Below are 24,941 nucleotides of genomic sequence, written 5' to 3' on the forward strand. Positions count from 1 at the left end.
CGTACAGCTCCATAATTACAGTTTAACACTTTTGCCACGATGCAGTGTGAGGCAACGACAAGGCTCAATCCTCTCGGAGATTATGAACAATGGTGCACAACAACGCCTTAAACAAACGCGGTCCACAGTAGCTCAGTTCACATGCATAATGCAAAGACATGGGTTCCTTCCCCACCTGCTGGATGTTTATTAGTCGTATCATAAGGAGCCAACAAGCAAAGACACCAAGGACTGCATAGGGGAAATTACTAGTACTTATTAATTGAATTAAAGAAATGATCAATCAATTGAAATCAATATGGATGGAAAAACAACTGACCGTAGGTGGGGCGGTCAGTATATGTGTGGGTGTGTGTGTGTGTGTGCGTGCGTGCGTGCGTGCGTGTGTGTGTGTGTGTGTGTGTGTGTGTGTGTGTGTGTGTGTGTGTGTGTGTGTGTGTGTGTGTGTAGAGAGAGAGAGAGAGGCAAAAGTGAAGGCTGGGGAGGAGTGGTAGTTGTCGGTGAAAGCAGGGCCGCGTGAACTTTGTGGCAGTGTGGGAATTGTGGGAAGGAACTTGTGTTTCTTTATGCCGGAAAGTCCGATGTAAAGTGCTCTGCTGACAGCGAAAGCCCGACCCTAAATTCAATTGAAATACAGGCTGAAGTGACAAACCAGAACATGACAATATTGACAATAGTTTGCGTAAGCCATTGCTCAAATCAAACGAGTACATAATTACCGAGAAACTCCAAACGTCAATGTTAAATAAAGGCATGAACAAACAAACAAATGCATACCAGCGGGAGCATAATTGCTTCAAGAAGCTTTCAGTTTCCCAGCAACCAACTTTCCATGCCGGGGAGCTGCATCAGACACATTACCTTCTCTGCTGATTGCAGAAACATGCTCTGATGGAAGTTGCATGGTGATAGACTCAGTCATCTGATCAGGTGTGTTACATGAGGTTCCAAAGCATTTGATGCCGATACAGGGTACGAATATAATTCATTATCATGTGAAGGTAGACTAGCCAGAGGAGCTGTTGAAGAATTGTGCTTCCTCTCCTCTGTGCTCCTGAAACTCCTCATCTTGGCTGTGCCTTCAGTCGGATAGGAGACAAAACTTGGTAAACTGCCCTTACATGAGCATGTGCATGTTTCGGATACTGACAAAAGTTGATTTGAAGAAAATGAGGGCTTCACTGGGCTGAGTAACTTGAGGTTGAGTTCAGCTCTTTTTTGTTGCAACAGCATCTAGGCATTGCTCCCGTAGCTGTCGGTGGTTATGTCATGAATTAAGGACACTCCTGGTTCTTTGCTTCACTGGCTAGAGGAAAGAAATGGCATACAAAAGCATTGTATATTGGCCAGTAGAAAGTCAGGAGACATCACTGTTGCAGCAAAGAGATGGACCTTCAACTGCCACCATGAGCAACATGCAGATTAAACTCGTCATCTGAAGCTAAATGAGGTGTGAATCACTGGCCAGGTAAGGAACATAATTACTTCTTTCACCATGAATTTTTTATTGCACATGATGGCTACCTAATATTGTATTGTTGCAAAAACACCCAACACCTTTAGTGGTTATTGTTTGGAAACAACAGAAAAAAGCGTAAAAGCTGGCAAATGGCTGGCACGCAATATAAAAGGATACTAAGGCAGAGCCAAGCATCTTGAAGGGAAATCGACAAAGAACAGAAGAGGGCATGGCAGCCACTGCAACGCTCACGTGGCAGCATACAGCGCTGCTAAAGGGCCTTTAAACAGTTCTGCCAACCCTAGAGAAATTTTCTTACATCTTGGAATTTTGTGCTTTCTTTAGGGAAAGGGGGAAATTTGCCCTTACCTAGGGAAATCTTTTTAAAAAACACGGTGGTTGCAATTGTGTGTGGTGCGAGAGCAGAGACTATTTCGCAGACATGATCAGCTCTAATGGCTATGTCGCTTGGCTCATGCTTCTGCTGGAAAGTTATCTTTACAGTACTAGCCACTTGATTCCACTCTGCCATCACTTCTTTATCGGCATCGACACCACGGCAACTATGGAAGCTGCACTACTGTGAACCTGTATACAATGGCGTAGCACCGAGGGGAGGCATGGGCCCCGGGTGTCAGACGACCTAGCTACGCCACTGCCTGTATATATCATCACCATTGACTTTTGCAGTGCATATATGTTCTTTTTTTGTATGCTTTACCTCAAAGCCTGACTCGGAGAGAGACAGAGAGAGATAAACGGAGTGGGAAAGTCAGGGAGGGTTCCCACCAAGGAGAACAGAGTAACATGGCAAGTGGTGTGGAGCGGGATGGTCAGTTATATGGAGGGGGCTGCTTTAGTGGCCACAGACCAATGAACAATATTTTTTATTTAATGGGTTAATGTCACCTTGATTTCTTGTAAAATATCAATTTGGAGGTTATAATGAAGTTCATGACTGGGAGGAGCACGCACACACAGAACAGGCTCAGGTGACATGTACTGTAAATGCGGCCTTAACTGTAGGGTCCTTGCATCTATGTTCCATTATCTTCAATTTCGCAATATGGCAGGAGAATACTTCATTGAAATAAAGCATGTACAAACTTTATACTTATTTTGTTATATCCGATAATTCGTTATATCCGTGTTGTGTTCGTTATACCGAAATTCGACTGCTTTCAAGTTTTCCAGGTTATAGCTGGCGCTCCGTTGTTCTCCAATCTAGTTTTAATTGCGTGTGGAGCAATGCACAAACATGCTGACGCCCTCTGTGAATATGGCTCCAAGTAGGAGACTGTGTTAACATAGCAACTTCTACTAGAATATTATTTCATCTTCAGCGCAGTGACTACATATTTTGGTACGATGGAGCTTAGAAATAAATGTAACCTGTTGGATGTGCAGCTATTTCCATAATACAGAATTTCCTTTTTACAGATTCACGATCTAAACAGTGCCATTGACGCTGACTTGACAAGAACTAGGAGGAGGAGTATATTTTAATGAAGAAGAAGGGGGAGAGGTCGGCAAGAACTAGGGAAATCTAGAGAAAGGCAGTTACTAGGCGCATGACCATGTACGCGCGTGTCTGAAGGTGGTGGGCTAGTGGATTTCGCTTCGGAGGTTGGCAGCACTGCGCGGGAGGGAAATAACAAATAAAGAATTATGAAAGAATAGAGAAGGCATGGACGAGGCAGACTATAACAGAAGTGACGAAGAAGAATATGATGGTGACGGTAAGTCATTTTACGTTCTGTGACCCGCTTCATATGTCTGACACATAGTTTCCTACCTACCAGCAGGTGTTGCGTTTACAGTCATGAGCACTCGGCGTGCTGTATTCGCGTGCGCGCGCGCTCTGCAAGTCGTCTGTGCTCTTGTCGCAATGGTTTGATTTACTCCTTAGCTAAAGATAATGTATTCATCAAGTGACGCCAGCAGACAGATAAAGCGACTGATGAGAGCTTCGCTGTCTGACTGGGAGTGCTTGGTGGGCACAAGAGAAGACAGCTTCTGCAGTCACTTTTCGTAGTGCATACATCATGTTAGTGGCAATCCGCATGTGCATGTTTGGGGAGGCCGTCGTGCTCGTAATTTTCTGAACACTGCAAGATTCTTCAATTTAGTAAGCAAACGTGAAGATGTGTCGGTATTGTTCGCTGGACTTCATTCTGCGAGATTTCGGTACACGATGCTGTTGCCTGGCCAGTGCGCGGAAACGTCACGTGAAAAAAAAAGTACAGCGGTGCAGTTCGTTTCAAATGGTGCAGCTCTGCCCTGCACGACCGACGATGACGGATGATCAAATGTAGTGGTCAAATGTAGGTAAACTCGGCCGCCTTGGCTAGTGATCACGATGACGTACGCGCGATACGTACTCGTTATTGGACCCGCCGTCGTGCTTTGTGTACAAAATTTTAAACCGAGACGAAATCTCGCATGATAGCGGCTGCCAATGTTGCGGAGCGGGATCCACGTCTCTTGAGAGACAGTGCATTTGTAGCCACAGGATGTCTGCTTTCCGGGAAGCATTATTTTCTGCGAGGACGTCGTTTGAAAACCATCTTTGCGATTGTCCATTGGGGCTGCAGCTTCAGAACTCTGCGTCACGTCATGCTTGGTCAGGGCCATCATGATGAAAGGGTTGTTGTTTAAATAGAATATTCAAAGGTCATCGACCATGCTGGAATCCACTGCAGTTTCACAGTAATGCGTGGAGCATGAGATGACAATATGGACGTGCTAGGTGTACAGCTTATTGCAAGAAAAAATTGTAGCAAAGGTGAGCCAGCAATGGCAGGCCGGCCTTGGCTTTCTTGTGATAAGCTGTTATGACAAAAGGAGACAAAGCAATCCTGTGACGCGATTTCGGTTGTTCAAAACTTGTGAAAAGGAGCATGGGCAATCCTTGCATGCTACACAGTTCTGTCATCACAGGGTTGGAAGAAGACTTAAAATTGTTAGACAAAAGGGTAGCTAGGTTCCCGAGAATATACCCTCTCTGATAGTTATAAAAATTGTTAAGAAGCTTCACAGAGAAACCAAGAAAATTGATATATAACAAAAGAAAGCAAGTTTCTGATGTATCTGATATACACACTTTCCCATAAAATGAAAAAGGTTTGTAACCGGCATGGTGCGCTAATGGTATGTGCTGTGTTCAAGGAAATGAATGCATGTCAGGCTTAAGAAACTAAGCAAGCATGCAGCGCAGACCCAGAACAGGCCTTGCAGCATATTGTGCACGCAAGTTTGTTGAATTGCCATGAGGATTGTTTACAGCACCTCTCTGTCCCCCAGAAGATACTGCATATAGGGCAGACCGAGAGATGTACAAATTCAGGATCGAAAGAGCATTACAGTACCCCCGTTTACATGAATACAGTAGAAGCATATCGTATTATCTTGCCGTATCGCATTTAGCTGATGCACCTCCGTTTACATGTATGCGCATCTCACTGGCTGGCAAGCTAGCGCCATCTGGTGTCACATTTCGAAATGAGCCCCCTACATTCGGTAAACGTGCTTCCGCTGCCATACGGCCGCACCACTGGTTGGTTGGCCGGTTGAAACCCCGCAGCGAATGCTTTCCCATAATTCATGATGCGATACGCTTCTGTTTACATGCGCCGCTGAAATGTGCATTCTCCATCTCAAACTACCCTTGTTTGGCATATTGGATGTGATACGCCTTCCTAGTGAATTACCTCGTTTACATTGAGATGCGATACGCCTGAAAGTTGATACGATAAGGTTCTGTCGTATTCATATAAACGCTGCTAGTGACTGTGGAAAGAGTTGCAACTGAAGAAATGTGGCCATATGAGTTTTCCATTGTGTCTGTGCTCTGACGTTAGAGGAAACCACTTATAAAAAAGGCAAATGACTCAATGCAATTGGTTATCATTGCGGCTTTGACACTGGCCCGTGCAGGTGAAGGTGAATGTGCAAGTGGACATGTTAATATACTAATACCAGCAAAAGGAATTGACCTTATGTGACGAATGTCTGGAAGTGGTAGACGTCGATGACAATGTGCGACAACGTTGTATGCAAATTTATCCTCTCTTGTAGGTCCTGGCCTGATTACTGGGGTCATCGGGCTCTTGTCACCGAAGCGTGAGCCTGAGGAAATCGTTTGTGCTGTTGACTGCTCGGGCGGCTTTCTGACAACCCAAATTGGTAAGCACCCACTTAATTCAGTGGTCGGCGGGTTGCAACATCTGTGTTGCCCGAAATTTGTTGATTTTAGACAGCTGTTTAATACTGAGCCCGTAGAGAGAAATAGTGTCATTGCCACTGCGTATGCACAAGCTGCAAACCACATGTTGGTTGTTTTTTGTTTTGGGAGGGCAGGGGGGGGTCACACTTTCAAGCCGATGAGGGTTCTAGGGCACAGTTTGGGGGCAGTGGTGGCACGACGGTGCTTTCAGCAAGCAAGGCGTTGTGAATCCTACGTGTTACACATCAAATTTGCTCTAGGGTCTCCAGTGTGCGTCCATACAAAAATGATTTGTACTGGGGGTTACTCTGTCGAATGGCCTGAGCTACTCTGTGAACCTCGGACACACTTGGTGCTGCTCCATGAAAACGTTCGTGCATTGTGCAGGTATACTGTAGCAAGATTTCGTCTGGATGCCGCGTTTGCAAATCGAGCCCGTGCTGGACTCTGAGCTATTATCCAGGTGGCAGGAACTCTTCTCGGAAGCACATCGCAAATTCTTTGTACATTTGAGAAGGAGACTGGAGCTTCCACCAACTTCCTGCACCTTCCTGCAACACAGCTGGCAGGGGTATCACTGGTGTCGGGAATGGCTAAATTCCTTTCTTACTCTGGCAAACTCCTTGTAGTGGTCTTTGTTTAGAGGCTTTCACAATACATGTGAAAGCTAGAAATATGGCCAGGGCGTAACTAGTTTTTCTTTATATAGGTTGTTCATTGCAGAGCTGATCCAGCCCTCATTTCATGGGAAACTGCAGCGGTCTTGATGATCACTGATTGTAGTTTCAATTACCGCCACACTTGTGAAAGTATTGGCTTGCAGCTGCTCTTTAATGTTCAACTCACTTGTCTCGGCTTCTGTTTCAATATCTAAGTCTTTCCTCATTGGTCTAACTTACGTGCAAGCAGAAATAGGCAACAACGTTTCTTATCTGTTTGGTGAGAGAAAAGGTCTCAGTACCCTTGTCGTGCTCCCCATGTCGACCAATTATTGGATTCCTACCTGACTCCAGTCTTGTCTCGATTTAGTACAACTGCTGTAAAAGGCTGTGTAAAATGTTTACACAATAATTTTGTTGATGTAATCTGTCTGTGTTTTTCTTTTTGTATTTTAGTACGAAGGATCCATTTTCTTTTTTATTATGCTTTATGTGTTCTTCTGGCGCTAACATATGGGGCAGAAACTTGGAGACTTAGAAAGAAGCCCGAAAACAAGTTAAGGACCGCGCAGAGAGCGATGGAACGAAGAATGTTAGGTGTAACATTAAGAGACAGAAAGAGAGCAGTGTGGATCAAAAAACAAATGGGGATAACCGATATTCTAATTGACATTAAGAGAAAAAAATAGAGCTTGGCAGGTCATGCAATGCATAGGTTAGATAACAGGTGGACAATTAGGGTTACAGAATTAATGCCAAGGGAAGGGAAGCGCAGTCGAGGATGGCACAAGACTAGGTGGCGTGACGAAATTAAGAAATTTGCAGGTGCTAGTTGTAATCGGTTGGTGCTAGACAGGGGTAATTGGAGATCGCAGGGAGAGGCCTTCGTCCTGTAGTGGACATAAAATAAGCTGATGATGATGATGTTCACTACATGCTTTAGTTTAGCTGCTGTGAAGCTGTCCTGTGTACTACGTGGCAAGGTTCCCCTCAAGCTGCAACCTGCAGCTTTTCTGCTTGGTTATTGCTGCAACTTTGTTGTGGAATAAAATTCATTTCACATCATCGTCTTACAACATTTTATTTGCTTATAGCACCTTCGCTATTACCGAGCCCTTTAAAAAGAAAAGTATTGCAGTGGAATGCAACCTGGCAACTTTTAAGGTTTTATTGTAAAATGCCTGATTATTTCTATAAGTTGGCGATGGTTGTTCTGTTGATGCCAGTAATTTTGACTTTTCATTTGTATTGAATTTAGGCCAAAACTAACCTCTGTAGAAGGCCAATATGCCGTGTTTATTCGAATCTAAGCCGACCCCCTAAATTCGGAAGGACACAGAAAAAAATGTTGCTCCAAATGCAAGCCACCTGAGATGCAGTAAACAGCCACAAAAGACAACTAGCATTTATTACCAGTACACGGCGGCAGCCGCAGAATTATCCCAGTTCGCTTGCCATCAGCGTTGCTAGGCTCATCATTTTCATTGTTATCAATGAGCTCTTCACGCTGTCTCCTTAATAAAGCGCACAGTCTTCTGTGCCGTCAAGTGCATTTGAAAAGCAACACTTTCTAGATGCACGTCTAATCACATTTTTTGAGTTGTCGTCCCATGCTGCGGCAATTTTCTGTTTTCTCCGGCAATGCGCATTCGCCTCTTGCTTAGTGCCATTACGCTGTCGTCTGGCCATAAGCGAACATAGAGAGAAAAAAAAAGGAAAGAAAGAAAAGCAAGAAACACGCACAAACGCTTTCACAGTGTGTACTCAAAGCAGTCATAACGTCATACTCATGTCTGTGCTCTGGTTGGTTGCCTAGCACATCGTGATGCTTATAACGTCTTTTCATAGTGGTGCCAGGGGAATGCCGTCTTTCCATTGGCTCCTAATGAAATCCTCGAATCTAAGCCGCTGACCTTCAGGTATCATAATTCGTAAAAAAAAAAACAAAAAAAAACAGCTCAGATTTGAGTAAGTAGGGTAGTCATCAATTGACTTTTCGGAGCCTGCATTTTCAGACCCTTAAGATTGTTTTAAGTGCATTGTCAACGAGAACAAGGTGAGGGAACACAAACAGGCACTTGCGTCTTGCCAACAAGGCCATACATGAACACTTGTCATAGCCACTCGATGGCGGACATACTGGCAGCAGTGGCACTACTAAAATAGCAGCTGAACTTCTTACTGCAATTAATTTAATATTTTATGTAGAACATCTTGAACATTTCTGTTTTTCTATTATGTAAATCATTTTTGCTGTGAGTATAGAGCAGTGTGCTTTTTAACAGCATCTCTACAGAACAAAGTCAGCTGATTTTTTTTTTTCAATAAACAGTGTATGTATGATAAAACACTTTATAGCATATTTCACGTAATTTTAGTCTTTCTTTTTTTTTGCTTTAGGAGCAAAATTTTTGACGTTTTAAGATTGGTATGTCTCCTAATGGTTCCTGGATTTTGCCTTAACATACAGTGTATGACCTGAATTCTGATTAGGTCTGCTGTGGATTAAGATCATGTATTTTATTCTTGGCCACAGTGTGACTGGGGACTGTGGGCGAAATCAGTCTGAGCACGTATTAATTCGAAAAAAAAAAATTGTCATCTTACTTTCACTTTTTAACACTGGCCCATTGCTCACACCAACTTGCTTATGTGGAAGAGAAATGTAAGGTGAAATTGTCGGCAAAACTTCGTGGTTGATCACAGTTAAGAAATATTGCCTTCTCTCTAGAAGAGTGTTGTGTTGCGAGAAAATGTGTGTTCAGTGTCTGCAAGACAGTATCTGTATAAAATATGTACCCACCCCATATGCAATTCTCCTTTCATTCAGGGTCCTTAAGAGAATAAAGTAAAATGGCAATAAACAAAAAGGCTCCTGCATGAAACTGACGACCACGAACGGAACACACACATAGATGGGGCAGCCCAACCTGCGTGTGTGTTTTCCTTTCGTGGCCATCTGCTTTGCTAAAAAAAAAAAACTATTTGTTTACTGTGATGTGCCAACTAGGCCAGCAACAGGTTATTCTCATGTGTCTGCAAGTTTGTTTCATTTGTTAATGCAGATTTGAGCGAGGGTGATGTCGAGCCCTACTCTCCCAAGTGTAAAATGGAGGAGGTTGACCTTGCAGCCGAGGGCTCCTACGACCCTTCACTGTTTGGCCCTTCTCGTAAGTAGCTGCTTATGCCAAGCCTCAGAAGCATCATAGCAAAAAATGGCATGCTAATGGTTTCTGCTAATCATATCGACTAGCCTCTCTTGCATCAACTAGCCTATCGCTGTACGTCGGCAACAAGTCGACCAGGCAGACGCTGTTATATTCGAAAGTGGCTTTCAGCCTGCAGAACACCCAAGTCCATTCCCACTGATGTGTCCCTGCGAGCGCGAATAAAATGTGTTCCATGCAGACTGCGGGTTTGTGAATGGCACAATGATGAGTCTTGCATGCCGCCGCCGCGATGTTCTTTCCACGCAGGGTGGATTCTGCATGCAGTGTTTTTGCTAAATCCAAACTAATGTAAAGATCTGCCTAAGTGGGAGTTGGGGTCGCATTATTATTACTTATTTTCGTTGGTAGGGGGTGGGGGAGCTGCTCGCAGAACCCTAACATGCCTGTCATGGAAACTGAAAAGATTGAATGACATCCACGGTTTCTTGTGGAATGCACTTATTGGGCCGGGAGGCCTTTTTCGATTTTGAAGCAGCGTGGCGATCCTCTTTCTGACAACAAATGTCCATAGGCAGTATGCTTCACCACATTACATGGATGAGCTGTGGTGAAGCTAATTAAAGCAAACCCACCATTATGCAGTGCAAATAAGGCCCTTGCTTCACCAGCCCTCCGTATTTTGGGGCACGCACACTGCTCATTTCTCCTGTGTACAGCCCTTCAGATTCAGTGCCTTGTTTTTGCATCTGCCAAAACAGTAGTTTCATTGGCATGAATATTTCTGATGATGCAAGAAGCAGGGTGTCTACCAACCGGGAAAACCGGGAAAACCGGGAATTCTCAGGGAATTTGAACAGTCTGGAAAAACTCAGGGAAGACTCAGGGAATTGGTGCTTCTATCAGGGAAAATTAGCTGTAACTTTATTGAAAGGGAACGAAAGTCGTGTTAATGCTGGCTCCAGTAACAGAGGAATCGCAACGAATCGTCATTGACTCCGTGTCATCGGCACGATGTATTGCCAGAGTAGTTAACGACCGATTTTCTAGACGCCCGATTTTTCGGACATGCCCGATAATTTGCACGGTTTTGAGGCACCACCACGTACTCCATATAGTCAATGTATATTGCCCTGACTGCAGGTCTGAAATGGCATTAATCAAAGCCGCCACCGCCGCTATTTTGATTATCTCGCCGCCTCGAACCGGCACTCTCGCAGGCAGATCCGCTGGCAGCCGTAACCACCACCGCGGCAACGTTAGGCCTAGCTGCTTCTATGTTCGCTATTAAGCTTCTTGCCGTGCGGTGCCGTGTTTTTCATTGAAAGAATTCGCCGCTATCACCAATGGCACCGACTCCGCCTTTGTAATCCTCGCGATTGGCTTTGAAGCTCGCAGAGCACAGCGCGTTGCGTAATGCCAGTCTTCGAAAGTTAGCTTCGCCTCAATACATTTGTGTTAGGCGGTGAAGCGTAACAAGCGTGGAAAGGGGGCAATTGTCACGGGACACAGTATGTATTCCTTATTTACACATGCGTGCACCCCGTATCCTGTCACAGTACAAGCCCTGATATGCCTAATAAGCGTACTGGCAGGCCTTCAGAGCTTTTTCAGACGTGCCTGTGGTAATTTTATCCCTTAAAGGCAGTTAAAGACATGCATTAATGTTTTTCAGACTGCCCGTTTTTTTTTTCAATTTTTTTTTGCGGCCCCTCGGAAGTCCGAAAAATCAGATATTGACTGTACAACTGACCAAGAGGATGCTTCAGATGATCCATGTGGTGAAAGCGTGTTAGAAGGAGGATGAGAACAGAAAGGACCGACGCACTGAGGAATTAACGGGAAAGGAAGGGTGCCGCCGCCTTTCTGAAGGAGCGTGAGCTAAAAAAACTAAGTGTTGGCTGACGCTGAGACACAGGTGTCTCTCATCCAAACCAAAATAAATTGTTTAAGCAGTGAAACCCAACACTGAGATGTTGTGTATGGGCTGAGAGTATGTCAGGACAGTTGAGGTTGACTTCCCAGCTGCTGAGAGAGAACCTTAGTTGTGACAAAGTTCAGGACCTCATACAGATGAGCTTGCTATCAGTTGATAGAAATAGCTGATATTAAAAAAATGTTTACTTATGCATGCATTTCCTTTTCATTCGTATTTGAAAATGTTCGACTCAATTTGGAATGGGCTTTACCATTTCTTTCGCTGTGCATTTTACTAACACCTTCCTTCTGTTTTCTTTTTAAATAAAATAGATATTACTCCTTACTATTCAAACTGGATTAAGGCACTTTTTTGTTTCAGCATGCTTACTAGAGAGTGACAGCATCGGGCAACGTGGTGTCAGCCTGTCTTGACATAAAACAAAGTTCTGGCTCATTCAGGGAATTTCGCAAAGGTGCTCAGGGAAAACCTGGAAAACTCAGGGAATTTGGAAATGTCAACTTGGTAGACACCCTGAAGAAGTAATTGCACTTGCAGGGGCACAGCTTGGCATTCCAGCTATTGTGTATCTTCCCTTCGTCCTTCATTGTAATGCACGACAGCAAGGACATAAAAATACAAAACTTTGCTGCGCTTCACGGCTTTCGTGATGTCCATTTTTGTAATGAATATGAGTACTTTGTTCTTTCACATGTCTTACCTGGTACCATCATGAGGCACGAAACGTGAAAACTAGACAATGTGAAGAAGTCAGCATCAAAAGCATCATAATGTGAAAAAAGAAGTTAAGGGAACAAAATGGGACCAATCCGTGCATTAAGCGAGCCATTTTGAGCTGACAATTTCAGTGTATACAATGCAGCTGATGATCGTGTCTGCGAAGTATTACATCCCTACGCAATGCGGGAAGAGTTTAAATTTCCAACCAAGTGGCGTTTGCACTTCTCCTCGCGAGCGCCGCTCTCCTAGCTGGAGAGTTGACGTCAATTGCACAAGTGCGCCTATGTGCATGGCGGTCACTCACTGTGACACATGGTTTCGAGAGTTAATCAAGGCAACATCAGTTATTTGCTTAATCTGTTGCTTCACTAGACCAATTAAAGTTTAAAGAAATAGACAATACAAAACAAATGCCTGCGTGTTTTTGTTTTACTTCGTACCATAGCAAGAGGGATGTAGTTCTGTTTCATCTGCGTGTTCCATGTCATGCAGTTTGCTCGCCTGGAGAACGAAACTATGTGATTTGCTGCAGTGTTCCAGCGCCACAATCATGCTCGTTCATCTTCTCGTGCCTGCTTCAGTGCTCTTGATTGTGGCACTGACTTATACTGCTAATCGGGTGCTCTCGTGCAGAACGCGCAAAATCAACCACTATGTGAAATGAGACAAGTGCAACAGCTTGTGCATGAGACCTTCACGGGAAGTACACCATTCATGAAAAATGCGAGAGCAAGAGAAAAATCGAGAAGGTGGGGCCCATGACGTATTTGTCATGTGATCCTATGGCTCCAGTATGGGAGAACACAGCGAAGGAATTCTGCTTACGGAGGCTAGATGGGGAAAGCGGAGAGAATGTCTATGTTGGCAGTGACACTGACCTCCTGAAATAATTGGCTTGCAGTACTTGAAACATTTCCATCTCTGCTATTAATAAGCTAATTAGAAAATTTTTTTTCCAGTAGGACACTTCTTACAGGTCACGCAACAACTTCCAGAACATAACCAAAATTTGCTATGTGGCGTAGTGAGGGGCCCTCTAAAGAACTAACAAAGCTGTACCAATTCCCACATATGAGTGGGATCTGCCAATTTATTTATTTTTACTTTTCTTTTTCTGTATAAAAACACTGAATTTATCAAGGTATCATTTTATGCAGTTATTCTCATATTGCAAAGAAAGTTTTTCTCTGCAATTATTGCTGCAGTTCAAGATCATGCTTTGGTGTAGGTACTGCTCAATGCCTCAACCATGTTGAGGATGAAAAAGATTAGTGCTTTTTTTTTTTTCGTGATGCCCTTATCAGTAAACCAATCTCTTTGCAGAAGCCACAGATACAGAAAAGCCACAGAGAACACAGAAAGCGGAGTCCAAGGGATGTCAGGTATGATGGCTATCTCGGGCATCAAACTTTTACCTGAGTCTCCATATTGCGGTTGACAAAAGCATACTTGTCCCTAACAACTTAGTTGTTGAACATTGCAATAGCTGACCAACATATACAAACTAAACCGAATGTGTGTATGGTTTCAGTACAGAGTACTTTGCACTCGGAAAAATATTATGATGTATGTGTGCCGTAAGGTATGTTTGCAATGGTACGAATGGCATGCTCTTGTACACAGTCAGCTTGTGCATGCTTTCTTTAATTGTGGTTCCCCTTATTAAATTGCAGTGGTATAATATAGATAAAAAAACAATAATTGCATTTTACATAGTGAAATGTTCTTGGAAAAATTTGTTAGTGATGAGTTAGTAGCCCTCTACAAACCTATTCAATATGTTGGGTTCAAGTTACGCTTTCAGAAAAAGTTGCACCCAGTGCTTTAATCTCGTTTGCAAAAATTATTTCATTATCAAGGTATAGCTTTTGCAATGAACAGAAGATAATATAAATTGAAGCAGTGTGAAGAAGACGAGGACAAGAATTGAAAACAAACACGACAGGGCGAGCGCTGAACTGCCAACTGATAGTTGGCAGTTCAGCGCTTGCCCTGTCGTGTTTGTTTTCAATTCCTGTCCTCGTCTTCTTCACACTGCTTCAAGTTATACTCAATATGAACGAACTTGCCGAAATGAAGTTGTGCTGCTACAGAACATGGTAATTCTAGTATGAAAAAGGATAGCCTGAGTTTTCTTGAAATATAGTTCTGTGAATATAGTTCTGTGAATATAGTTCTTCTTGCCAATTCTTAAAAATCTTTTCAGGCCAGCATAGCTACAGAAAAACCACAGAAAACAGAGTCCAAGGGATGTCAGGTATGATGGATATCTTTCACGCATTAAATTTTTGCTTGTGGTGTCTCTATTGCGGACGTACTCGTCCCTTTCGTGAGACCCCCCCACTTCGTGGTGTCTCGGCAGCTCTGGTGTCCTGTGAAATGGACACTAAAAAGGAAATATAAATTGAGCTATATTACTAAATTATATTTTATGTATTACCAGATCAGTATATTAGAATATTAGTAGTAATTGTATTAGTTTCATTATACCAGAAGGGCCCAAATACGCGAAACTACATACAGTCGACAGATTCTTTAGCAGTACCACACGAGCATCGATTGGCCGGCCAGTTTGCACTTTCTAACGGTCTGAAGTGACAAGATCAGCAACATCTTGCTGATGTTTTGCTGATCTCTCTGGCCATGCTGATTTCGACTGGCCAGCCAGTTGACGCTCACATAGTACTGTCAAATGATCAGTCGACTGTATATGGAAATCTGTAATGAAAAGCTGTGGCCAAACTGGGAATGTTGCTGGAACTGGTGTTTAAAGAAGCATACCTTTCTTTGTCAGGGTAACAAATGTTTTTCGTAGCAGCCGTTATGTATGTGTGGCTGACGCTCCCCTACGCCTTACTAGGGGAATAGAATAAATATTGCGCACTAGCTTTTGCTCACTGATTGGAGGGGTGGGGGGGGGGGGGGCAGAAGCAAGAATAGAGAAAGAGTAAGCTATATATACTATGCAGTGAGTTTGGGGCCCTTGTCTATGTGCAGTGATGTACTGGCACTGGGATTTTGATGCGAAATTTGAACATTAACATTTGTCCTTCATTTTCAATTTTTTTTGCAATTGGCCACTTACTAGCGAAATCAATGGTAGTGAGATTGTTTCTGTGCTGGTTTCCTTCCACTGTACTACAAGCAAGGCTTGCATCATGAGTTCAACGCTTGTACTCATCATCCGCAAAAGAGCTTGCTCGTATATATTCCAGTTAGTTGAGAGCTATTTAATGAGTTCTCCCGAACGCCTTAGGCAGAGATCGTAAATCATGTCCTTAGACGATGTCACCTTCGGCAAAGCCTTGAGCACACAAATGGTTTTGTCTTCTGAACTGGCTCGGTGTTTCCCTTTAGTGCCCTTTAAATGGGCACAATGACACGGTCGTACAATTTGTCGATTTGTCATTCTAACTGAAAGTAGAGCGGTTAATATGGTTGTACGCACACAGAAAAAGAAACTGGGCTCGAGAAAAAAAAACTGAACTCAAAATTTCTATTTGAAATCACTGCCTCAAAGTCCCTTGACAGTGACCACCATTTTGCCATGGTTTGTGTGGCGTCAGGAAGTTCAGGGCCACATCAGACATCTTGCTCCACATGCGCTGGCCAGTGGCATAGCCAGGGGGTGGCACACCAGACACGTACCCCCCTCCTCCTTGAAAAACATGTTTCTGGCTATGCCACTAGCTCTGGCAACCAAAGTACAGCAAGGGTGTTGCCGCTGAATTGTCACAATTCTCTCATTCGTGCAATACAAGCAGCAGAAACCAGAGAACGCCTGCAGAAGCTATCTCAGGCTGACTGCCAAGATGCACATGTGAAAACAAAATGACGCGTGGTGACGCATTTCTGGCTCCTGCAATTGCTTCCGGTGCTTGTAGTACAGAAAAGCGTGACCTTTGTGATCGGCTTCCATCATTCCCGAGGGAGCTGTTGCAGAATGTGGGATTTTATTTCTTAAGCAACGTTGCCAGACTGCTGTGTGGTTGATCTGTGACACGTAAAAGAAAAAGAAAGTTTTCCGTCACTTTAGCCTATGCTGAAGAGGATAAAGGCGAAAGCCTGCGGGCTCATGAGACATGCATTAAGTTACTTGACATTTTCATTCGAATGCATTGTTACTCCCTATTACTTGTATTTGCCCGCCAAATGCTGTGGGTTTGAGTGCCTTAATTAACACTACCTTAATTAACTGTGCTTTAAGTAACGCGAAAGGTTGTGGGTTTGTCTCCCATCAGAGGTCACGGTTTCAACTCCCACCAAAGGTCGGAGGTTTGAGTGCCTTAAATCTGTGTTAATTAACTATGCCTTAATTAACTTGCAACGCATGATTCTTGCAATGCATGATTGATGATGGTGGTGATGATGATCATGATGATGATGAAAAGGAAGGGAGGAAAGGCAGGGAAGTCAACTAGACGCACGTCCAGTTTGCTACCCTACACAGGGGAAGGGTATGCATGATTGAAGCTCGAAAATGGGTGTCATGCTGCCCTTAAACTGATTAAATTTTTGTTGCCTATGCGCAGACGACCAGAAGCACCAAGACCAAGAAAAGGAAAAAGTCTGCCTCTGACGAAGGTAAACCGTAGTCCTGTACAATGCAGGAAGTGCGTTTCAGTTACAGGCGACTTGCAAAACAGTGCACGCTCTATTCTGTAGCCATGTCCAAACCACTCACTAGAATATCTGGTTGGAAAACCACGCTTATCTCCGCTGTTACCTAGGCTATGAATTCAACAGATCTCTTTTCGTGCCCTTTTTCCTCCTCACTCATCTTAATGCGAAGTACCCTAAGTGCATTCTTATGGTACTTCATGGACACGGACTTTCTAGAAGCTATCTATCTATCTATACATGTTTCTATGTATGCTTATTTGTATCTTAATGCTTTCCCTCCTACGCTTGTTTGTATCTCAATGCTTTCCCTCCTACTTGGGTTACTGCGTAGTCCGGGGTCAAATGGGTGGCACATCAGGCTGCTGTGCTGAAGGAACAGGCTTCAAAACCTTCCCATCGGACCGACTTGGCTGACTGAGTATGTGGCAGTGCGTACATGCTTATGTGCTACTCCTCAGTGAACCTCTTTCGCACCGATGTGGATCACTGTGGTTGCAGAATTGAGTATGTACTGCTGTCTGATGCCAACTCATGTCAATGGGTATGTGCCAATACACTCTTTAAAAAAGATAACACCCTTTGGGGCTTATCTTGTATCGCGACAATAGTCGTCATCCGTCTTGCCCGCGTTTCCTTTCTTTAGCGCTGCGAGGCCGGTACTTCTCAGTCACGAACGGCTTGCGCATTATCAGTGTGACGCATCACTCTCGACAGGAAAATAGCGAGCACCGAGTTTTCGAGAAAGGAAACGCAAGCAAGGCAGATGACCGTTATTGTTGTGGGACAAGTATACACCCGAAAGGGTGCAACTATTTTAAGAGTGTAGGTGTGTGCTGCTATAAAATGACAAAAAAGATCCCTTAAATTTTGCCGATGCTGGGCGTCATCAAAACCCCATCACAAGGGTTCCTCAAGGACAGCAACCCGATGCTTTAGCAGGCTGCTCGACAAGTGCCCTGGGTATCTGCTGCTTTTCAATGAACGCCCTTCACACCTACGCTTAAGTGAGCTGCGCCATGAATGCACTGCGTATCTGCCACCTGTCAGTCAACCTCTCGCCAACTTGGGTCACTCAGTATGTGCCACCGGGTCTGCGGCAAGCGAGGGAACAATTCTCAGCGTTAGCATGCACCGGTTGGCCAGGTTTCTCGTCATGGAGGCCACGCGCAAACTTCTCGGCAGCACCACTAGGTGGCTCAGGGTATCCAGAAAGAAGCGTGAGAAAGGAACCCGGCTGCCGCATGCTGCGTTTCTCAATGTTTGCACGCACGGGTGCGCCATGAATTTCAAAGGCCATGTGCAGGCTTTGTAGCACCGTCGCTAGATGGCAGCGAGTGTCCATAGGGAAGTGTTAAAGCCGTGTCCCTCTGTAGTATGTGCCTCACACAAACTCGTTTTGATGGTGGCAATACATTGTGTTGTTATACTGATTCACTATAGCAACACAATCCCACAACCTTCAAACGATCCCACAACCTTTGCATTACGTGAAGTGGATGGGGAAACGGCGCCGCAGTAGCTCAATTGGTACAGCATCGCACGCGTAATGTGATGGTTGTGGGATCGTTCCCCACCTGCGGCATGTTGTTTTTTCATCTACTTTCTTTTCCATTAATTTATCGTTTCTTTATTTCATTAGTTAAGCACAAGTAATTTCCCCTATGTTGGTGTTGGTGTTTGTTGGCTTCTTATGATATGACCAATAAAAATCGGGCCCCTCGGTTAGCCCCCTTTCTTCTCGTCTCCGTATGTAGCCTGACAAGCATCACCGCATTGGGGATCTGTGATCTCCGTTGCCGGAGAGTGCTTTGGAGATAGAGGAAATGAGCCACATTTCTTCGCACCACTTGGCTCTCGCGAAGTCACACGAGGTGGTGCTGACCACACAAATGTGAAGCTGCTCAAACACACGCAAAGATGCAATGCCGTCTCCAAGATGTACCTGCTCTATGGCCACACCATGTGCAAATAGCAACTGAAACTTTAACATAAATAAATGAATAAAAATGGATCTCACATTAAGTTATTATGGTGATAGTGCTGACTGAAAAAAGAAATAAACAAGAAAAAGTGCCATCCCCAGAGCGTTTTGTCAGCCAAGGAAGACCGGGCATGGCCTCTGAGACTGGAGGACCCCACGTGCTCTTTATTGAAAGCGTGCACATTCCGACCTTAGAGGCTATAGAGCATGCTACTGGAAGCCAAGCCAGCTGAAAATCCAACATGGTGGCACCAAGATTGGGTATCGTGGCTCGGAACGTGCAATTTAGACCAAAAATAGAATTTGGGGGCCTAAATTCGTCCAAAAAATCGGTCTGAAGAATATGTTAGCTCCATGGCAACCTGGACGGTGCAATTATGAGGTAGGGCATATCCATCAAGCCTGAATTGTTTAAGTCCAAAAAATCCGTCTGCAACTGTGCAGAACTGTGCAATCAATGTTGTCACGTGGGATTGGCATGTTGGTTTGCCGAATGGGGTCTACCCAAGCCAAGTTCCTGGTAAAGCATGCATGCCACTGGCAGACTTCTCCGACATTGTAGGGACCGCATGTGAGTTTGTACTTTGCTACTACGACCGCCAGTCTAGCTGGTGCATCTTGTGTCACATTCGATCACCAGTAAGGTCTACAAGTGCGAACATAAAAACTAGCAGCCGCTTACAGACATTTTAGACATTGAGGACACTGCACGTGGTGCTCCTCTATTAGAGCCGTCAGTCTAGCTCGTGCATCTCATCTCGAGCTCAATTGCTGATAAAGTCTACAGGTGAGAATATATTGACTGCAAGCCTCCCGCAATGGCTGTCGCCCGCTTCTCTGCTGGTCGCACTACTTGAGCAACTGAGCCAGCCAGGCCTAATCAGCATCGCTTTGTTGAGAGTTAGTTGCAGTTTTGCGTTTCCGGCATTGTGCGTATATTTTATACGTCCGAAACACCATGCAGGGTCCAAAGTTACAGTTATTGCTGTGATACATTGATGCTACCAGTGGTAGCTACGAGGAAGTCCAAATAATCACACAAATCCAAAATATTAGGTGTCTGTATAGTTGGTTGGGAAGTATATTTGAAGTTTTTGCTACCAGAATATTTCAAGCATGTCCAAATATTTGCGTCACTATAACGGATATTGTGTCAGATTCCACATTCTTTATTTTGTTATAGAAAGAGAGTAAGTACTTCATTGAATTAGAGCATGACCAACCAAATTTTATATCTACTTCTTCATACGCAGTAATTCGTTATATATCCGTGCTTATTATATTGTGGTTCGAATATATGCGCATTTCGGATTATGTGAATATTCGAGTCCCTGAGAAATTCATTATCGAAATACTGCTGTAGGGTACTTTATTATTTAGAGCACAGGTTTTAAAACCCTAGTTTCAATCAGAATGTGCTGTTGCATGAACACCGTAGTTTTGTTTGCTGCAGGCAAGGACAGTGTTATCACCGAACGTTTGGTGTTCTGCTGCGAGGAATGCGGCGACACATTCTCGGCAGCCAAGCATCTCCACCAGCACCGACAGACCTCGCATCGGCCGAAGCCAGAGGGCAAACACCAATGCTCTTACTGCACCTACAGCAGCAACAATAAGTGAGCCTATCTTCTGTTTTTCTTATTGCAATAGCATTTACAAGCACACTTGTGGGGTGTTCATGCCGTCGTGCTGTTCCGCTATTGACGGCGCATGCGCGGCTCTGATGCGGAGGTTTATGCAATCTCCTGGGATGCAGAGTGCATTTAGATGCAAAAATGTATGGTGCATGAGGTTAAGGGATGTGCCTGCTGCACCGAAAGTTTGAAAATTGCTTAGCACGTCGTAATGGAATGCCAAGATGGTGCCGCCTGCAAGAACCGTAGACAACTTCCACCTTCCAGAAGTGCTGGGTTTGAAAGGAAATGGAAGCATTAACTGGTTAGCAGTCGAAATAAGCAAGAGGCATTTAGAATATTGGTGGAAGGAAAATTTAGCACGTGCGACTGCAGTTGACATCTGCGTAATGCAAAGCATTGCGCGAGTCGTTGCAGCACAATGCACCGACGTGCGTCGAGCTGTCCAGGCTGTAGTGGCCTGCAATGCACCTTGTAATTTTCCTATTGCCTAGTGATTGAGCAGTGGTGGAACAGCTAGACCAGTTGTGCCAGGAACCTTCTTTGATGCCATCCTGCTAAGAAAGAGCACTTTAAAGAAACATTTTGCCAAACCTGCGCCAAATGAAGCGTAAGAACAAGAGCCCCCTCTTCTGTTGATGCTGCCTTGGTAGTAAAAATGAAACCAAAATTCAAGAAAGTGCCATAATTATTGTCATGAATGTAGCTGTCGGTTCTTTATTCACTGTTTTCATGCTGCTGCACTCCACGCTTGTCCTGTGTTCTTCACTCATCCTTGTCCGTTCGTGCTTTTCTCAACAGTGAACACTCACCAACTCGCCCAGTTTGCCATTTTAGTGTAATTTTGTTTGTGCTGTTCTAGCTGCAGTTCGGTATTCCTCATACTAGATAGTCATCAAGCTCACTCAAGGAGGACGTCAGATAAAAAAAAGAAGCCTCGGATAATGTTCGATCGTTTAGCGTGGTTGTTGCCTGTGCAACTTAAAAAATATCTTGTAGTACACCTACTCAACTGCTGACATATAGTAACTAGGGGTGTGCGAATATTAGAACTTTCGAGTATTAGAGAGTTTTAGCAGTGCCAAGTTATTGTACGGTGAGTACGGTAAAACCATACTGGCCTGGGACTCGGTAAGGCTCGATTTGCCCCATGTTTTGCGAGCTAAGCTGCACCAAGCCAAAACATAGCAAGAAACTGGCATTGGCCACAGAGTCCACACTGTGCATGTCCGTATTTCGTGTGCGTTTTGCACCGTGGTAGGACCATGGCACGAGTTAACTTTAATTCACTGTCTGCAACACGATGAAGTTGCAGCAAGTATGACAGCCCTTCTAACCACAAGGTAAACTCGAGCTGAACTTAACTAAACATGTGACTGTACTCTTTGCAACAGGCAAGTAATCTACTGAGGCCAAATGAGGAAAAAAAGATTATTAAAAGAAGCAAAAATCATATAAAAAAAAGCTGAAAATGAAACTTGGCAAAAAAAAAAAAACTCTTCAGGTTGGTGGCGCCATCTGGTGACGTAGAGTTTACATAGAGGGGCGCAGAGTTTTTATTTCGGTAACTACATTTTACTTATCTGCTTGTGTAATGTGTAGGCAGCGGTGCAATTTACACCAAACAGTTCTATTTATATATATTGCTTAGAGAAAAACACCTATGTAACTAAAAAGGGTTTCACATGTTGAAAGACAAAGCGTTACAAGATGTCGCTACCAGCCTTGTGACTGAAGTCTACATTTGCCGTAACTCGGCACTTCCGTAACGAATAATCTGTGTATGAACAAGCTAAAGCTTTCTAGTATTTGCCAAAATGACTTTTTCGCGCTCAGCGCATAGTTATTGTATTCTGCAAGGCCTGAATATTAGCCACTATCATCATTACCATGTTACTGTACGGATCTTCCACACATGCAGCTAAAATGTCTTCTGTCATCACAGTAGGTTAGTACGGAATGTTAATACCATCCTGTATAATGCATTTACCATACCGCAATACGGCCCTGCTGAAGCTATTTTTCAAATAGCTTCTGCTGTTTTGCTCGAGTCACCTCGACTTTTACTATTCGAAGTATTCGAAGTTGTGGAAAATAAGTACAGTCAATGACTGATTTTCTGGGCGCCTGATTTTTCGGACATGCCCGATAATTTGGACGCCCTCGCGGAACCACCACGTACCCCATAGAGTCAATAGAGAGTTTTAGCACTGCCAAGTTACTGTACAATAAGTGCGGTAATAGAGAGATTTAGCAGTGCGGTATGCGGTACATTATTACGGTTCTGTACTAACCTACCGCGATGACCGAAGACTGTTTTAGCTGCATGTGCCGCTCAATGCATATGGTAATGTGATAAAGATAATAGTGGCTAACATTGGGGCCTTGCAGAATACAACTATGTGCTGAGCGCAAAATATTCATTTTGGCGAATACTAAAAAGGTTTAGTTTGTACACACACAAACATTATTCTTTACAGAAGTGCCGGGTTATGGCAAGCGTAGACACCAGTCGCAAGGCCGGTAGCGACCTCTTGCCACACTTTGTCCTGCAACACGTGAAACATATTTTTGTTACATAGGTGTTCTTATCTAATCAATTCATAAAGAAAGGGTTTGTTTGTTGTAAATTGCGTCACTGCCGACACTTTACACCAGCAGGTAAGTAGAATATGGTTAAGTACTGCAATAAAAACTCTGCGCCACCTCTAAGTAAACTCTGCATCACTAGATGGCGCCACCAACCTGATGTTTTTTTATGCCTCTTTATTTCCTGTTTTTCTTTTCGATCAGCAATTTTCAAGCAGCAATTGATTCTCACTCAGGAAAAGAAAATTTCTTCCATTTTAGTCACTAGGGACCAGGAGTCACTTGGCATCGGTGTAGGAGGCCTGTGAGGTGGATTCGACAATGGGCGGTTGAAATTCGGGTTGAGCACTTCTTGAATGAGCACAGAATTTTTCCAGAAGAACATAGTGCTTGTTATAGTCGAGCAAATACAGTAAGCCCAGTCACACTACTTACCTTCTCATGCTAGCCTGATTTGTGCTCTACAGTCAAACCCGGCTATATCGAACTCGCAAGAAAACGCCTATCAGTTCGATATAGAGCATAATTCGATATAAGCCTGCTAAATAATTGGATGTCATAAAAGCACATACCATTTATAAAATCACTTTATTGACGAAACTAGCTTAGTTTCGCATTAATTAGTCCTGCATTTTCTTCTGCTTGGGCAATTTCGCTGCCTGCGACGCGCGCACTTCCCCACGTTGTCTAAGGAGTCCGAGCAGCTGAGGCCGCAACCTTCCGCATTCGCGCAGAAGCACCGGACTAATGCGAGTGCACCAATCACTTCGGAGGATGTGGGCAAAGGACCGTAGTTGCTTTCCTCAACGTGCCTACTTTCATTTGTGCTCGGTACGATGTCGGCGATGTAGTCTTCGTTTCGGGATCTACCGTTGTCGCGACACCATCGTCTGCACTCACAAACTCGTCCACCGGTGATTCGAATGTCCCGGAAATTTTGCCAGCTCGCTCCATACTTCGGCAACACCAGCAACGGCTTCGTCACATTCATCAGAATTTACAGTCATCACCGAGCACGCGGAAACCGGCACGTATGAAGAACGCCTCGTACACGGCCGTGCGTACGCATCAGGCACCGGGTTGCGAGTCTGGCCACTTTAGCCCTAATCGTGCTGAGAGTGCTCCGCGGAATCTTGCACGTTGCGGGGACATCGCGTTCGACGCGATTTATGATTTAGATCTTCACGACGAAAGGCGAATTCTGCCGCTTCATCACGGCAACACTGCGGGAGAAGGCCCACAAGGCGCAAACACGATAAACCAGAGAAGCAGCCAGACAACTCGCACTTTGGCCATCTTGCACGAAGAGCGCACGAGAGCCTCTGATTGGCTGTCTGAGCAAGCGCTGTAGGCGGGCCAGGATCATTTTTTGCTGGGGAGTGTCGATAGATAGTGATCTAAAGAAAGGAAGGACGCTTGATTCTGCAACCCGTGAGGGAGCACGGCGAAGCGTCGTCACGGGAGAGGGCAGTGAAAGATGATAGAGAAAGAGGGAGGATAATAGACTTCACTATGCGCGACAGGGGGAGTGTCGACGGCTCGCCCGAACAGCCCGAGGCAGCGCGGTCACGGTAGGGAGAGCGGTTGGATGGAGCCGCGCCGCCGGGTTTCCCCGCTACCGCGAGGGAAAGCCAACTTCTGGGGGCACTTTTCCGCCGCTTGACGTTCGATATATCGGGAGTCACTGCAATATTTGTTCGATGTAAGCGTAATTTTTGCTATATATACTCATTGTAACTATACCGTGACCAGAAATTGTTCGATATATAGAATAATTCGATGTAAACGGGTTCGATATAGTCGGGTTCGACTGTAGTACATATGTATCCCACAAAAGGGTGTGTTCAGAGCAAACCTAAACAAAAGCGCTTGCTGCTTCTTCCTCCGCATTCCGCTGCTATTCTGTCATGTCTGTGAGTATCTTTACTAACTTTAGATGTTACAG

The 24,941-nt window shown here is 44.4% G+C and overlaps 1 protein-coding gene across 3 annotated transcripts in view; it reads left to right on the forward strand.

Annotated features, from left to right (window-relative positions):
• Positions 1-3,091: 3,091 nt before the first annotated feature.
• LOC126546275 (uncharacterized) overlaps positions 3,092-24,941 on the forward strand; it is a 40,027-nt gene continuing 18,177 nt past the window's right edge. Inside the window, exons 1-7 of one of the 3 annotated variants that reach the window (XM_055062194.2) lie at positions 3,092-3,198; positions 5,537-5,644; positions 9,409-9,513; positions 13,493-13,551; positions 14,376-14,426; positions 16,702-16,753; positions 20,212-20,389. In XM_055062194.2, coding sequence (XP_054918169.2) covers positions 3,147-3,198; positions 5,537-5,644; positions 9,409-9,513; positions 13,493-13,551; positions 14,376-14,426; positions 16,702-16,753; positions 20,212-20,389 — 605 coding nt within the window. In that variant the 5' untranslated portion in view covers positions 3,092-3,146. Of the gene's footprint in view, positions 3,199-3,348; positions 3,507-5,536; positions 5,645-9,408; positions 9,514-13,492; positions 13,552-14,375; positions 14,427-16,701; positions 16,754-20,211; positions 20,390-24,941 lie in introns of those variants that run through there. The other 2 variants (XM_055062195.2, XM_055062196.2) reach the window with 2 other exon arrangements.

This window comes from Dermacentor andersoni, chromosome 10 (genome assembly GCF_023375885.2).
Source record: "Dermacentor andersoni chromosome 10, qqDerAnde1_hic_scaffold, whole genome shotgun sequence".
NCBI lineage: Eukaryota > Metazoa > Arthropoda > Arachnida > Ixodida > Ixodidae > Dermacentor > Dermacentor andersoni.